Source organism: Oncorhynchus tshawytscha, linkage group LG12, assembly GCF_018296145.1.
Source record: "Oncorhynchus tshawytscha isolate Ot180627B linkage group LG12, Otsh_v2.0, whole genome shotgun sequence".
NCBI classification, from domain to species: Eukaryota; Metazoa; Chordata; class Actinopteri; order Salmoniformes; family Salmonidae; genus Oncorhynchus; species Oncorhynchus tshawytscha.
Genome location: NC_056440.1, coordinates 49,029,810 through 49,046,788, shown reverse-complemented (window position 1 = coordinate 49,046,788; position 16,979 = coordinate 49,029,810). Strand labels below are relative to the sequence as shown.

The following is a 16,979-nucleotide window of genomic DNA, read 5'->3' as shown; positions in this document are numbered from 1 at the left end:
CACTATAATAGCTACTATAAATTGGACAGTGCAGTTAGATTAACAAGAATTTAAGATTTCAGATATGTCTATGTCCTGGGAAATGTTCTTGTTTACTTACAACCTCATGCTAATCACATTAGCCTACGTTAGCTTAACCGTAACGCGGGGGAGGGGGCAGCGATCAAGTAGAGGTTAAAATAAAAATGAAAAAATGGTCATTAAAGCTGATCCTACATTTGATCTTAAGTACAGAAATCCACCGGAACATATCGCTTTCCCTTTTTATCTTCCACCTCTAGAAAAGATCTACCCTGACGGTGACCTGAAGGGTTCGTCGTCAGACAGCGAGGATGAGGTGATGGGCCAGTACCAAGAAGCAGTCAACCGTTCGCAGGGTCTCCGAGGCGGGGCTAGCGGCAGCCAGTCGAATGGCTACGGCTGGGAGATGAGGCAGAAGTACAGCCCCCTATCAGCCGAGTATGACGGCTACAGCAGCGAGGCCTCGGCAGAGGACGGTAGGTTATGTCTATAAGGCAAAGGTGGGCAATCTTAGGGCAACGGTGGGCACAGTGTGGGTGCTGTCTTTTGTAACTACATTGAAAAGCGTCAGTAAAAAATTCTATGTTAACCTGCGGGAGCCACAAGAGTGCGGCCATCAAACAGTGCACTGTAGATTCTATTTCAGAACCACCCGGCAGTGGGGAGCGCCATTCTTCAGCAGGCCATGCCCAGCCCCTAACAGCATTCATAATGAGGAGATCACGTACACCTCCCACAAGAAGAAATACTATAATACACTATAGTTACATTTTTTGCTGTCTTTACTGTAGTATTTACAGTTACTTTAGTAACAAAAAAACTGTAGTACATACTATAGTAATAACTGTTTTTGCGGACTGTAGTACACTGTAGTATTTACTATAATGTTTGTATTTTATGATCTTTGACATAGCAGTGGGGCTTTGTCCTTGAGGAAACCTACTGGACAAAATACTCAAAGAGCTAATTTTCCATAACCTGTAGGTAGGTAGAACTGAGGTCTGAACAGATAGTTCAAAGCTTTAGCTCTTTTTTTATAACCTGTAGGCAACACAATATATAGCTTTTCTTGGCATGTAGGTTTCTCACTGATAGGTGGCACAAATGTTGTACACAATCGCCCAACAATAACACACACACACTGTGTGTGTGGTTACAATAGGCTAACGTAGGTCAATGGCTTTAGGAACAGCAGCAACATCAGGCAGGATTTAGGCTACCAACTGCCTAGCCAGTTGATCACGTTCCCACACTGACTGACTGTGTGGAGGCTCATTGATTTAATCTTACGTTAGCCAACATGCTACACTAGCAAAGTTATGAATCATATAGCTGTCAGCTATATTAGCCACAACTTACCCTTCTTTGTGCTGCTTCCACAAATTTGGAAATTGTTGCGCCTCCGTCTGTCATTTTCTTCCCGCATGTTTTGCAAGTTGCAATCTGTTTTTTGTTGATGCAGCGTAGTCTTTATATCCGAAAATAATAATTTGTGGTATCATCTTTCCAAGGGCTCATTTGAATTCACCCGCCAACGTTCCTCTGCACTGCCACGTGCAACTATTTCTCAGCTGGCTCAATTTGATTTCCTGCTGTCCGATTCAAACTGTAATCCGTTAAATGAAGAGTGGATGCGCTGCACATTTTTTTTAATAGCATCATTTTTAATATTTGAGCTTGGGGAGGGTATCAAGTCAGTTCGAGTCAAAAGGCTCAAGTCCAAGTTATGTCACGAGTCATTGGTGTTAAAGTCAAAGTCGAGTTGCAAGTCATCATATATGTGCCTCAAGTCCACACCTCTGGTATATACTATAGTACTATAGTAATTACTGTTGTGTTTTTGCAGACTGTAGTGTTAGTGCGGATATTAATTTGCCACTGAACAAAAATATAAACATGTAAAGTGTCGGTTCCATGTTTCGTGAGCTGAAATAAAAGATCTCAGAAATGTTCCATAATGCACAAAAAGCACAAATTTGTTTACATCCCTGTTAGTGAGCATTTCTTAGAACCAAGTAGCAGTCGGACGTGTGTTTGTCTTTGTCTTATCCCGTGTCCTATCCCTTGTAAATAGCCAGTCTTTTTCATATATTTTAATCACACTTTCTATCTACGAACTAAATATACTTTCCTGCAACCCGCCTCACCCAATGTGGTACGGATCTGTTATATTTATTCCTTAGAACTGGAACCTCCATCAGGAGCTATTCAGCTAACTAGCTAATAGTCTTTGTTAGCCACGGCTAGAGGTCTTCACCTTTAGCTCGGACACCAGCCAGCCTTAGCTCGGACAATACCTGCCAGTCTGCACAGCGCGATATCAACCCAGAGCATATCAGACTGCTTCTCTCTACCACATCACCGGATTCCTGCCACTCTGGATCATTACACCAGATCATCACAGCTAGCTAGCTGCAAACGAGTGGCTAACCAAAGCAAGCATCAGTTAGCCTTGAGCTAGCCTCAAGCTAGGCCCATATACCAGCTAATTCTAGGGCTACAATACCTCTTTTGCCAATTGGCCTGGACCCATTATTATTGTCGATGCGGAGCCACGCCGATCCATCACGACTGGTCTGCCGACGTAATCGCCCAATGTTGTCTCAACAGGCTATTCTGTTACGATGTCGCCGATGAACCATCTGCTAGCCCCGGTCCGCTAGCTTTCTGAACGCCATGTCTCCCGCTCGCCTAGCGTAGTACTGACTCCCGAACGGCTCCCTGACTCACCTATTAATGCTCATTGGACCTTATGATCACTCGACTACACAGCTACACACCCTGGACTGTTTCAATAACACGGTACCTCATTTTGTTTATCTGTCGGCCTCAGCCTTGAACTCAGGTCCTCTATGTACCTAATTGACCTGCTCTGCCCATTCAACGCCATTTACCCGTTGTTGTCTTAGCTCTCCTGATCAACACCTGTGATTGCTTTATTCCTCTCTCTAATGTCAATACTGCTGTCTCGGCTAGTTCTTATTGTTTTATTTCAATGTAGAGCCCTCAGTACCGCTCAACATGCCTAAGCTCTTTTGTCTCAACCCAAACACATGTGGAGACCTCACCTGGCTTAACTGGTGCCTCCAGAGACGAAACCTCTCTCATCGTCACCCCATGCCTAGGTCTACCTGCACTGTACTCACATCCTACCATACCCTTGTCTGTACATTATGCCCTGAATCTATTCTACCATGCCCAGAAATCTTCTCCTTTTATTCTCTGTTCCCAAAGCACTAGACGACCAGTTCTTATAGCCTTCAGCCGTACCCTTATCCTACTCCTCCTTTGTTCCTCTAGTGACGTAGAGGTTAACCAAGGCCCTGTAGCTCTCAGTTCCACATCTATTTTCCAGGTGCTATCATTTGTTGTAATTGCAAAACCTTGGTTTCATGCATGTTAACATCAGTAGCCTCCTCCCTAAGTTTGTTTTATTGCTTTAGCACACTCTGCCAACCCCGATGTGCTAGCCGTGTCTGAATTCCTGGCTTAGGAAGGTCACCAAAAATTCTGAAATTTCCATCCCCAATGTCACGATCGTCGTAAGAAGCGGACCAAAGCGCAGCGTGGTGTGAATGCATCATTTAATAGATGATGAAAAAACACAAAGTAAACTGTACAAAAAAACAATAAACAAATAACGACCGTGAAGCTATCATAGGAACTGTGCTGACACAAGCAACAAACATAGATGTCCAACATAGAATGCCCACCCAGCTCACGTCCTGACCAACACTAAAACAAGGAAAACACAAAAGAACTATGGTCAGAACGTGACAGTATCCCCCCCAAGGTGCGGACTCTGACCGCACAACCTAAACCTATAGGAGAGGGTCTGGGTGGGCATCTGTCCGCGGTGGCGGCTCTGGCGCTGGACGTGGACCCCACTCCATCATTGTCTGTGTCCACTTCCTTAGCGTCCTTTGAGTGGCAACCCTCGCCGCCGACCTTGGCCTAGGAACCCTAACAAAGGGCACCACTGGACTGAGGGGCAGCTCCGGACTGAGGGGTAGCTCAGGACTGAAGGGCAGCTCAGGACTGAGAGGTAGCTCAGGCTGGTTGACGGCTCTGGCAGCTTCTGGCTGACTGACGACTCTGGCAGCTCCTGGCTGACTGGTGGCTCTGGCAGATCCTGGCTGAATGGTGGCTCTGGCAGATCCTGGCTGAATGGTGGCTCTGGCAGATCCTGGCTGAATGGCGGCTCTGGCAGATCCTGGCTGAATGGCGGCTCTGGCAGATCCTGGCTGAATGGCGGCTCTGGCAGATCCTGGCTGAATGGCGGCTCTGGCAGATCCTGGCTGAATGGCGGCTCCATGCTGACTGGCGGCTCTGGCGGCTCCATGCTGACTGGCGGCTCTGGTGGCCCATGACAGACTGGCGGCTCATGACAGATGGGAGACTCTTGCAGCTCTGGACAGATGGGAGACTCTGATAGCCCTGGGCAGACGGGCAGCTCAGGCGGCGCTGGGCAGACTGGAGACTCCGGCAGCACTGGAGAGGAGGAAGGTTCTGGCAGCGCTGGACAGAAGAGCTCTGGCACCTCTGGACTGAGGGGCTCTGGCGCCTCTGGACTGAGGGGCGGAAGCTCTGGCAGCGCCGGACAGGCTGGAGACTCCGGCAGCGCTGGAGAGGAGGAAGGCTCCGGCAGCGCTGGACAGGCGGGAGCACCTGTAGGGATGAGAAGGAGAGACAGCCTGGTGCGGGGGGCTGCCACCGGAGGGCTGGTGCGTGGAGGTGGTACTGGATAGACTGGACCGTGCAGGCGTGGTGTGAATGCATCATTTAATAGATGACGAAAAAACACAAAGTAAACTGTACAAAAAAAACAATAAACAAATAACGACCGTGAAGCTATCATAAGAACTGTGCTGACACAAGCAACTAACATAGACATCCAACATAGACACCATATGTGAATTGTTTGCACCCCATTTATCTTCAGAGTTTGTACTAAGACATCAGAGGTGTATTTAGAGGACAGGTGACCAAAACTGGGATATGCTTAACACCCCGGCCATCCTACAATCTAAGCTTGATGCCCTCAATCTCACACAAATTATAGAGGAACCTACCAGGTACAACCCTAAATCCGTAAACACGGGCACCCTCATAGATATCATCCTGACCAACCTGCCCTCTAAATACACCTCTGATGTCTTCAACCAGGATCTCAGCGATCACTGCCTCATTGCCTGCGTCTGTAATGGGTACGAGGTCAAACGACCACCCTCATCACTGTCAAACGCTCCCTAAAACACTTCAGTGAGCAGGCCTTTCTAATCGACCTGGCCCGGGTATCCTGGAAGGATATTGACATCATCCCATCAGTAGAGGATGACTGGTTATTCTTTAAAAGTGCTTTCCTCTCCATCTTAAATAAGCATGCCCCATTCAAAAAATTTGAACTAAGAACAGATATAGCCCTTGGTTCACTCCAGACTTGACTGCCCTTGACCAACACAAAAACATCCTGTGGCGTATTGCATTAGCATCGAATAGCCCCTGCGATATGCAACTTTTCAGGGAAGTTAGGAACCAATGTACACAGTCAGTTAGGAAAGCAAAGGTTAACTTTTTCAAACAGAAATGTTCATCCTGTAGCACAAATTACAAAATGTTTTGGAACACTGTAAAGTCCATGGAGAGCAACTCCTCCCGGCAACTCCTCCCAGCTGCCCACTGCACTGAGGCTAGGAAACACTGTCACCACCGATAAATCTACGGGAATCGAGAATATCAATAAGCATTTTTCTACGGCTCGCCATGCTTTCCACCTGGCTATCCCTACCCCGGCCAACAGCTCTGCACCCCCCGCAGCAACTTGCCCAAGCCCCCCCTGCTTTTCCTTCACCCAAATCCAGATAGCTGATGTTCTGAAAGAGCTGCAAAATCTGGACGCCTACAAATCAGCTGGGCTAGACAATCTGGACCCTCTCTTTCTAAAATGATCAGCAGCAATTGTTGCAACCCCTATGACTAGCCTGTTCACCCTCTCTTTTGTATCGTCTGAGATCCCTAAAGATTGGAAAGCTTCCGTGGTCATCCCCCTCTTCAAATGGGTCCTAAACAAGTCCTAAACAATAGCATAACCGCCATAAAAGACAATACTATGCTGCCGTCTTCATCGACCTGGCCAAGGCTTTCTACTCTGTCAATCACGCCTGGTTCACTAACTGCTTCTCAGATAGAGTTCAGTGTGTCAAATCGGAGGGCCTGTTGTCCGACCTTCTGGCAGTCTCTATGGGGGTGCTACAGGGTTCAATTCTCGGGCCGACTCTTTTCTCTGTATATATCAATGATGTCGCTCTTGCTGCTGATGATTATTTGATCCACCTCTAAGCATAAGAAACCATTCTGTATACTTCTGGCCCTTCTTTGGACACAGTGTTTACAAACCTCCAGATGAGCTTCAGTGGCATACAACACTCCTTCTGTGGCCTCCAACTGCTCTTAAATGCTAGTAAAACTAAATGCATGCTCTTCAACCAATCGCTGCCCGCACCCGCCCGCCCGCCCGACTAGCATCACTACTCTGGATGGTTCTGACTTGGAATATGTGGACAACTACAAATACCTAGGTGTCTGGTTAGACTGTAAACTCTCCTTCCAGACTCACATTAAGCATCTCCAATCCACTTGGGCTATGTCATTTACAAAATAGCCTCCAACACTCTACTCAGCAAATTGGATGTAGTCTATCACAGTGCTATCTGTTTTTTCACCAAAGCCCCATGTACTACCCACCACTGCAACCTGTATGCTCTCGTTGGCTGGCCCTCACTACAGAGCCATCGCCAAACCCTCTGACTCCAGGTCATCTATAAGTCTATGCCAGGTAAAGCCCTGCCTTAGCTTACTGGTCACCATAGCACGCTCTCCAGCAGGTATATTTCATTGGTCTTCCCCAAAGCCAATTCTTCCTTTGGCCGCCTTTGCTTCCAGTTCTCTGCTGCCAATGACTGGAATGAATAGCAAAAATCACTGAAGCTGGAGACTCATATCTCCTTCACTAACTTTAAGCATCAGCTGTCAGAGCAGCTTACCAATCATTGCACCTGTGCACAGCCATCTGTAAATAGCCCACCCAACTACCTCATCCCCATATTGTTGTTTATTTTTTGCTCTTTTGCTCCCCAGTATCTCTACTTGCACATCATCATCTGCAAATCTATCACTCCAGTGTTAATGCTAAATTGTAATTATTTTTGCCACTATGGCCTATTTATTGCCTTACCTCCCTAATCTTACTACATTTGCACACACTATATATAGATTTTTCTATTGTGTTATTGGCTTTCCATTTGTTTATCCCATGTGTAACTCTGTGTTGTTGTTGTTGTTGTTGCACTGCTTTGCTATATCTTGGCCAAGTCACAGTTGTAAATGAGAACTTGTTCTCAACAGGCCTACCTGGTTAAATAAAGGTGAAAAAAAAATAAAAAATCAAATTCTCCTTTGCCAAGATAATCCATCCACCTGACAGGTGTGTGATATCAAGAAGCTGATTAAACAGCAAGCTCATTACAATAAAAGGCCACTCTAAAATGTGCAGTTTTTTCACACAACACAATGATACAGATGTCTCAATTTGTGAGGGAGCATGCAAATGGCATGCTGCCTATACGAATGTCGACCAGAGCTGTTGCCAGAGAATTAAATGTCTATTTCTCTACTATAAGCCACCTCCAAAGTCGTTTTAGAGATTTTGGAAGTTCCACCATCCGGCCTCACAACCACAGACCACATCTAACCATGCAAGCCCTGGACCTCCACATCCGGCTTCTTCACCTGCGGGATCATCTGATACCAGCCATCCGGAAAACTGATGAAACTGTGTGTTTGCACAAATGAAGAATTTCTGCAAATATTTTCAGAGACCTTCTCAGGGAAGCTCATTGTCCTCACCAGAGTCTTGACCTGACTGCAGCTCGGCGCCATAACTGACAACGGTGGGAAAATACCCACCTTCGATGGCCACTGGCATGCTGGAGAAATGTGCTATTCACGGATCAATCCCGGTTTCAACTGTACCAGGCAGATGGCAGACAGCATGTATGGTGCCATATTTGCGAGCGGTTTGCTGATGTCAACGTTGTGTACAGAGTGCCCCATGGTGGTGGTGGGGTTATGTTATGGGTAGGCATAAGCTACTGACAATGAACACAATTCCATTTTATCGATGGCAGTTTGAATGCACAGAGATACAATGACAAGATCCTGAGGCCCATTGTTGTGCCATTCATTTGCCGGTATTACCTCATGTTTCATCCTGATAATGCACGGCCACATGTCGCAAGGATCTGTACACAATTTCTGGAAGCTTAAAATGTCCCAGTTCTTCCATGGTCTGCATACTCACCAAACATGTCACCATATCCAGCAACTTCGCACAATCATTGAAGAGGCGTGGGACAACATTCCACAGGCCACAATAAACAGCCTGATCACCTCTATGCGAAGGAGATGTGTTGCGCTGCATAAGGCAAATGGTCACACCAGATACTAACTGGTTTTCTGATAAACACCCCTACTTTTTTTCCAAGGTATCTGTGACCAACAGATGCATATCTTTATTCCCAGTTGTGAAATCCATAGATTAGGGCCTAATGAATTTATTTCAATTGACTGATTTCCTTATATGAACTGTAACTCAAAAGAATCTTTGAAATAATTGCATTCTGAGTTTATATTTTTGTTCAGTGTAGTATTTCCTGTAATGTTTTTGCGGACATTACTGTAGTATTTACTTTAGTATTTTTGTGGTCTGTAGTACAGTGTAGTATTTACTAAATTATTCTACAGTATACTACAACATTCTATTGTAAGTACTGCACATGATTGAGGTACAGTGCATTCTGAAAGTATTCAGACCCCTTGACTTTTTCCACAATTGTTACATTACAGTCTTATTCTAAAATTGAATAAATTGTTTTTTTCCCTCCATCAATCTCCACACAATACCCCATAATGACAAAGTAAAAACAGGTGTTTAGACATTTTTGCATATAAATTAAAAAGTAATAATGAAATATCACATTTACATAAGTATTCAGACCCTTTAATCAGTACATTGGGATTTTGGTCACATCCCTGACCAAGGCTATTCTACCCCAATTGCCCAGTTTGGTCGTACGACCAGCTCCAGGAAGAGTATTGGTGGTTCCAAACTTCTTCCATTTAAGAATGATGGGGGCCACTGTGTTCTTGGGGACCTTCAATACTGCAGGATTTTTTTGGTACCCTTCCCCAGATCTGTGCCTCGATACAATCCTGTCTCGGAGCTCTACGGACAATTCTTTCGACTTCATGGATTAGTTTTTGCGCTGACATGCACTATCAACTGTGGGACCTTATATAGGCAGCTGTGGGCCTTTCCAAATCATGTCCAATTAATTAGATTTACCACTGGTAGACTCCAATGAAGTTGTAGAAACATCTCAAGGAAGATCAATGGACACAGGATGCACCTGAGCTCAATTTCAAGTCTCATAGGAAAGGGTCTGAATACATATGTAAATAAGATATTTCCTTTTTTTATTTTTAATACATTTGCAAACATTTCTAAAAACCTGATTTTGCTTTGTCATTATGGGGTATTTGGTGTAGATTGATGAGGTGAAAAAAATATGTAATCCGTTTTAGAATAAGGCTGTAACGCAACAAAATGTGGAAAAAGACAAGGGGTCTGAATTCTTTCCGAATGCACTGTATACTATAGTGTGTAGTATAGTATTCTACAGTATACTACAGAATTCTATAGTAAGCATAGTTGTCTAATAGCTTCGGCCTCTTGGCTTTGGATGTTCCTGTGCCATTGCCCCCTATCCGGACTCCTTTCCAGCGAGATTCTGCCTCGGACTCCCATCCTCCACATTCCCGGGGGGACTCGGCCTCGGATCAGCTGTGCTCCTCCTCTCATCAGACCTCAAGGGTGTCTAATACACTAGCTCCTCCGCCAGCCACAAGGGTTTTGCAGCCGGCTTTTAAAGAACTGATTGGAACTATGAAAGACTCCAACAATCGTCCAATTACACTGCTCAAAAAAATAGATAGAAGATCATAGGAAATCCTAGGACATAGTGTCTATAATACTTTAATAGGCTCATAGTTTTATGTTTTTATTATTTTATTTAACCTTTATTTAAACAGGGAGTCACATTGAGATTAAACATCTATTTTGCAAGAGAGCCCTGTACACATTACAATAAAAACAGAATATTAAAACATACAAGTGTATAAAACAATGTAATTCAGCACACAATTAACAAAAATAAACATTTAATAAAAGCAATCACATTCAACTACATAGAAGTCCTCAATCAATAATTTAAACTGCCTGAGTGGCAACAGTACATCTAGCTGCAGTGAACTCTGCATATTGTTCCACAAATTAGGGGCAAAAAAACTACACGTGGATTTTCCTACATCTGTGGAGACTGAAGGGATCTCTAGTGTTATTCATTCCTGTGAATGGATTTGGTAACTTATGATTATTATCTTAATGAATGATGTTACATATAGATGGAGTTTCTGTAAGATTGCTTTGAAATAAATAAAAGGGAATGCAGCTTTCTTCTTACAGACAAAGAGGTCCATCCCACATTTTTGAACAGACTACAATGATGAGTCCTAAAATTGTCCCCTGTGATAAAACGTATTGCGGAATGGTAGACCAAGGGTCTAAAACCAAGGGTTTTAAAACAGAGGTTTCTGCATGCAAGTTAACAATTTCACCAACATCCAATACAAGAAAAAACGTTGCTTGAACAATCTTTCTCTTATTTTTAAAACTAATGCATGATTTATTTCAATATAAAAAATCAATCTTGGTTGCTGTCACAAACTCCACAAAGCTGTCACTGACTAGTTGGATATTTATTTCCCAATGTGTAAACTATTTCAGCATTCATATAAATTTGTTTTTATCAGGTTTTTCCTTTAACTGGACCGTATGCCAAATTGTATGGTGTTCTACTTGTAGCCCTGGTTATCATGAAAATAAAATGGTAAAACCCATAATTGTGAGGCTATGTTTAAGGGCGGACATGTAGATAAATGAAAGTCAGAAAAATAAAACGTTTTTTTTGCAGGGGTCTCTGGACTGATAGGGTTAATTGCAGATTGGACCGCAGGTGTTTTTCTTGGTTTTTATGTACACAAGCCTACTAGACAAGCTAAATTACTTCTATGCTCGCTTCGAGGAAAGTAATACTGAAACATGCATGAGAGCATCAGCTGTTCTGGACAACTGTGTGATCACGATCTCCGTAGCCGATGTGAGTAAGACAGGTCAACATTCACAAGCATGCGCTGACCAACTGGCAAGTGTCTTCACTGACATTTTCAACCTCTCCCTGTCTGAGACTGCATTAACAACATGTTTCAAGCAGACTACCTTAGTCCCTGTGCCCAAGAACACCAAAATAACCTGCCTAAATGACTACCAACCCGTAGCACTCACGTCTGTAGCCATGAAGTGCTTTGAAAGGCTGGTCATAGCTCACATCAACACAATTATCCCAGAAACCATAGACCCCACTCCAATTTGCATACCACTAACAGATCCACAGATTACACAATCTCTATTGCACTCCACACTGCCCTTTCACACATGGACAAAAGGAACACCTATGTGAGAGTGCTATTCATTGACTACAACTCACCATAGCACCCTCAAAGCTCATCAAATACCTTAAGCTAAGGACCCTGAAACTACACACCTCCCTCTGCAACTGGATCCTAGACTTCCTAGGGACTTCCTGCCCCTAGGTGGTAAAGGCAGGTAACAACACGTCCACCATGCTGATCCTCCACTCGGGGTCCCTCAGGGGTTCGTGTTCAGCCCCCCGTACTCCCTGTTCACTCATGACTGCACGGCCAGGCACGACTCCAACATCATCATTAAGTTTGCCGATGACACAACAGTGGTAGGCCTGATCATCGACAACAACGAGGCAGCCTATAGGGAGGAGGTCGGAGACCTGACTGTGGTGCCAGGACAACAAGCTCTCCCTCAATGTTATTTAGACAAAGGAGATGATTGTGGACTACATGAAAAGGAGGACCGAGCACGCCCCCATTCTCATCGACGTGGCTGTAGTGGAGCAAGTTCCTTGGCGTCCACATCACCAACAAACGAACATGGTCCAAGCACACCAAGACAGTCATGAAGAAGGCACAATAAAACCTATTCCGCCTCAGGAGACTGAACAGGTTCTACAGTTGCAACATCGAGAGCAACCTGATGGGTTGCATCACTGCCTGGTATGGCAACTGCTTGGCCTCTAACTGCAAGGCACTTACAGGGTAGTGCGTATGGCCCAGTACATCACTGTGGCCAAGCTTCCTGCCATCCAGGACCTCTATACCAGGCGGTGTCAGAGGAAGACCCTAAAAATTGTCAAAGACCCCAGCCATCCTAGTCATAGACTGTTCTCTCTGCTACCGCACGACAAGCGGTACCGGAGCGCCAAGTCTAGGTTCAAGAGGGTTCTAAACAGCTTCTACCCCCAAACCATAAGACTCCTGAACATCTAATCAAATGGCTACACAGACTATTTTGCATTGCTCTTTTGCGCTGCTGCTGCTCTCTGTTTTTATCTATGCATTGTCACTTTAATAACTACCAACATGTACATATTACCTCAATTACCTCGCCTAACCGGTGCCCCGCACATTGACTCTGTACCGGTACCCCCTGTATATAGCCTCGCCATTGTTATTTTACTGCTGCTCTTTAATTATTTGTTACTTTTATTTCTTATTTTTTTAGGTATTTTTCTTAAAAATGCATTATTTGTTAAAGGCTTGTAAGTAAGCATTTCACTGTAAGGTCTGTGACAAATAACATTTGATTTGATATGTATGTTAATCTTTTTAGTACCTACAGATTATGGGGGGCATATATTTTTTAAATCCTGGAGGGACTGCCTGAATATCAGTGTTTCACACTGAAAATGTGATCCAAGAAAGGACTAGCAGAAATTAGATAGAACTGTCAAACTAATTTTTAAGATTGGCTTGAATGTGACAATACACCAAATCAATCCCTTACAATTGTAGGAGATTGTCACTCAACAAGGGTACAGGAAGAGACAGGTTTGGGCTTGAGCCTGCCAAAGTAATTTTGTTTGATGTGTTTGATGATCTCTTCTCCTTCCCCCCAACCAGCGAACTGCATCCAGAGGATGAGGCGAACGCCCCCGCTGGATGAGCTTCAACCACCACCATACCAGGACGAGGACGGCTCCCCGCGGATGTCCTACACACCATCAGACCTGGGCGACGCCAAGTGCAACCTGTCCCAAAACAGCGACAGTCCCCATCACTCCTACGGCAAGTGTCCGAGTGAGGCCAGCAATGGACAGGAGACAGAGAGTTACCTAAACAAGGGGTATGAGGAGGACATACCCAGCGACAGCACAGCTGTGCTCAGCCCAGAGGTGAGAGACACCACAGGACATACCGGAAAGACGTAACCAGTAACATATCGGAGAAAGAGTTTTTCCTGCGGGCCAGTTTCCCGGACACAGATTAAGTCTAGTCCTGGACTCAAAATTATTTTCATTGGATATTCTTAGCTTTTTAGTCTAGGACTAGGCTTAATCTGTGTCCAGGAAACCGCTCCAATGTGTTTTGCCACATTTCTATAAAACATACCGTATAAAGGATGTAGGCTACGTCTAAGGTAAATGACCACTTGAGTTTGTATGCCAATGATGCAAATTGAATAGTGAATCAAACATAATATAGTCATTTGTTCAACATGTATTTGGAATATATATATATCTCCCAAGGAAAAAACATACATCTTCTTCAGATCAAATAGGAACACAATATCAAATCAAATCAAGTGTATTTATATAGCCCTTCGTACATCAGCTGATATCTCAAAGTGCTGTACAGAAACCCAGCCTAAAACCCCAAACAGCAAGCAATGCAGGTGTAGAAGCACGGTGGCTAGGAAAAACTCCCTAGAAAGGCCAAAACCTAGGAAGAAACCTAGAGAGGAACCAGGCTATGTGGGGTGGCCAGTCCTCTTCTGGCTGTGCCGGGTGGAGATTATAACAGAACATGGCCAAGATGTTCAAATGTTCATAAATGACCAGCATGGTCGTATAATAATAAGGCAGAACAGTTGAAACTGGAGCAGCAGCACGGTCAGGTGGACTGGGGACAGCAAGGAGTCATCATGTCAGGTAGTCCTGGGGCATGGTCCTAGGGCTCAGGTCCTCCGAGAGAGAGAAAGAAAGAGAGAATTAGAGAGAGCATATGTGGGGTGGCCAGTCCTCTTCTGGCTGTGCCGGGTGGAGATTATAACAGAACATGGCCAAGATGTTCAAATGTTCATAAATGACCAGCATGGTCGAATAATAATAAGGCAGAACAGTTGAAACTGGAGCAGCAGCACGGCCAGGTGGACTGGGGACAGCAAGGAGTCATCATGTCAGGTAGTCCTGGGGCATGGTCCTAGGGCTCAGGGCCTCCGAGAGAGAGAGAGAGAGAGAGAAAGAGAGAATTAGAGAACACACACTTAGATTCACACAGGACACCGAATAGGACAAGAGAGGTACTCCAGATATAACAAACTGACCCTAGCCCCCCGACACATTAACTACTGCAGCATAAATACTGGAGGCTGAGACAGGAGGGGTCAGGAGACACTGTGGCCCCATCCGAGGACACCCCCAGACAGGGCCAACGATTATCTTTAAACTACAACAAAAGTTACGGGAATGTCACCGTCTTAGTGGTCCTTCATGGATAGCTCCTCTGTCTCGGTGGCCATCTTCCAGAGATAGTTACCCCCCCCCCTCTGCTGGTTCCTTACTCTCTCTAATAGGGGAAGGAGAATATGTCATTTGCACCATCAGCTGTGCTTAATTGCCTCTGGTTACCTTGTGTCCCATGCCTTGTCGGGCTACTATCTGTGAGCCCAGCCTGCCCTCTGGTGGTCCTCCCACAATATGTAGGTGTAAAGTGTCTGAATCAGAGATGAGATCAGACACTAACATAAAATAAAAAGGTGTAAACTGAGACTCAGTAATATGGCATGACCATAAACAGTGGTGCAAACAAGGAAAGTACAGAGAGAGTGCTAAACAAGAGGCTGATCTTGTCACAGATATTGTGAAGCATTTGTGCATTTACGCAAAAGTTCTCTCCACCCTCGTGCAATGTGAAAACAGTGTGATGAGTACCTGCCATGAAAGGCACAGGGACGAAGCCCAAAACAAACACGTATACAAAAACACAGGGATGTAAACCCAAACAAAAGAGCGAGGTAAAACCTAATAAATACACGGGGCGAGACCCGCAATACACTACACGGTGTCGAAACCCGTAATAACAAATGCACAACAATACACAGGACAAGACCTGTAATAAAAAGTGCACAGTACACGCAACACAAAATAACAAAGCACAGGTACTCATAGACCAATGGACATGGGAACAATAACCGACAAGACAATGGTGAACAGAGGGCACAAATACTGTATACAATTACTAATCAGGGGAAATGGGAACCAGGTGTGCGTATTGAAACAGTTCAGTGACGCCTAGAGGCCGGTGACGTAGTCCTCCAGAGATGGTGTAGGGAATGAGCAGCAGTACCGGGGGAATTTGTGACAGGTTAGACCTAGAAAAACCAAATTATGACCCCCTGTAGGAAAAGGAGTCTCACGAACACGATTGTGTTCTCCGACTCGTCTAAAGTAACGCATACAAATGAATAGGTGCGAAAATAATATATATTTATCTATAATTCCTGTGTAAAAGAAAAAATATTTATTTCCTTTCTAAAACTCCGAGATATAGGACAGACGCTTCAAACCCTTATGTCTTTTTTGCCATTTATGAATGTGTTATTCAATGTGTTTTTATGAGCTATAGTAGTGAAGGCCAAATTCAATATCTATTTTTTATATCTAAAGGGGTCCTAAATGGATGATGATCCATGGTATGTCCTTCTTAAAACAATTCTTTATGTCTGCTTAGAACCCCCCTCCCTCAACGGCTTAGACTTCTAAGAATATATTAAGCAAATGAGATGGCACCATTTTCTTGTTTTTATTTTATTTACAGATAGCAAGGGGCACACCACAACATAATTTACAAATTAAGCATGTGTGTTTGGTGAGTCCACCAGATCAGAGGCAGTAGGGCAGACCAAGGATGCTCTCTTGCGTGAATTGGAAAATGTCTCTGACCTGCTAAGCATTCAAAATATAAACAAGTACTTTTGGGTGTCAGGGAAAATGTATGGAATAAAAAGTACATTATGGATGTTCATAAAAAAAAAAATGGGGTATGGATGTGGGTACGCAGACCCATGAGCCACTGCTGCCCCTCATGTTGAGTTCCATTGTTTTGTGGCTCCGAAAATGCCTGTCCCTGTTCTAGGCTATTTTCATACCTTAACTTTGGAATAGGCGTGCCGCTAGCGCCCCACCTCGACAACATCCGGTGAAATTGCAGAGCGCGAAATTCAAAATACAAAATTCAGAATATTAAACATTCATGAAAATACAAGTGCCTTACATCGTTTAAATGCATAACTTCTTGTTAATCCAGCCGCTTTGTCAGATTTCAAAAAGGCTTTACAGCGAAAGCATACCATGCGATTATCTGAGGACAGCGCTATTTACATTACTGGAGATAAATAACAAAATGCGCGCCCTCACTGATACACGTCACAACACTACAGCCAAAGTGGGAGCCACCTAGAAAAACTACAATTTTTTTTTGCAAAAAACTAACCTTTCTAAAGACTGTTGACATCTACTGGAAGCCCTAGGAACTGCAATAAAGGAGGTATTCCATTGATATTCCCATAGACAGCCATGTCAATGAGTGGTGATGTAACGGTTTTCTAGTGGTGATGGAGAGTCGGACCAAACTGCAGCGTGTCGATTGAGATTCATGTTTAATCAAACAAAGAAACACGAACACTACAC

General features: G+C 44.3%; 1 protein-coding gene across 2 annotated transcripts in view; it reads left to right on the top strand.

Annotated features, from left to right (window-relative positions):
• Nucleotides 1-16,979, top strand: part of syt14a (synaptotagmin XIVa) — a 122,866-nt gene that overhangs the window by 69,487 nt on the left and 36,400 nt on the right. For both annotated transcript variants that reach the window (XM_024439633.2, XM_024439635.2), the window contains exons 4-5: nucleotides 282-497; nucleotides 13,192-13,463. In XM_024439633.2, the coding sequence (XP_024295401.2) occupies nucleotides 282-497; nucleotides 13,192-13,463 (488 nt within the window). The remainder of the gene's footprint in view (nucleotides 1-281; nucleotides 498-13,191; nucleotides 13,464-16,979) is intronic.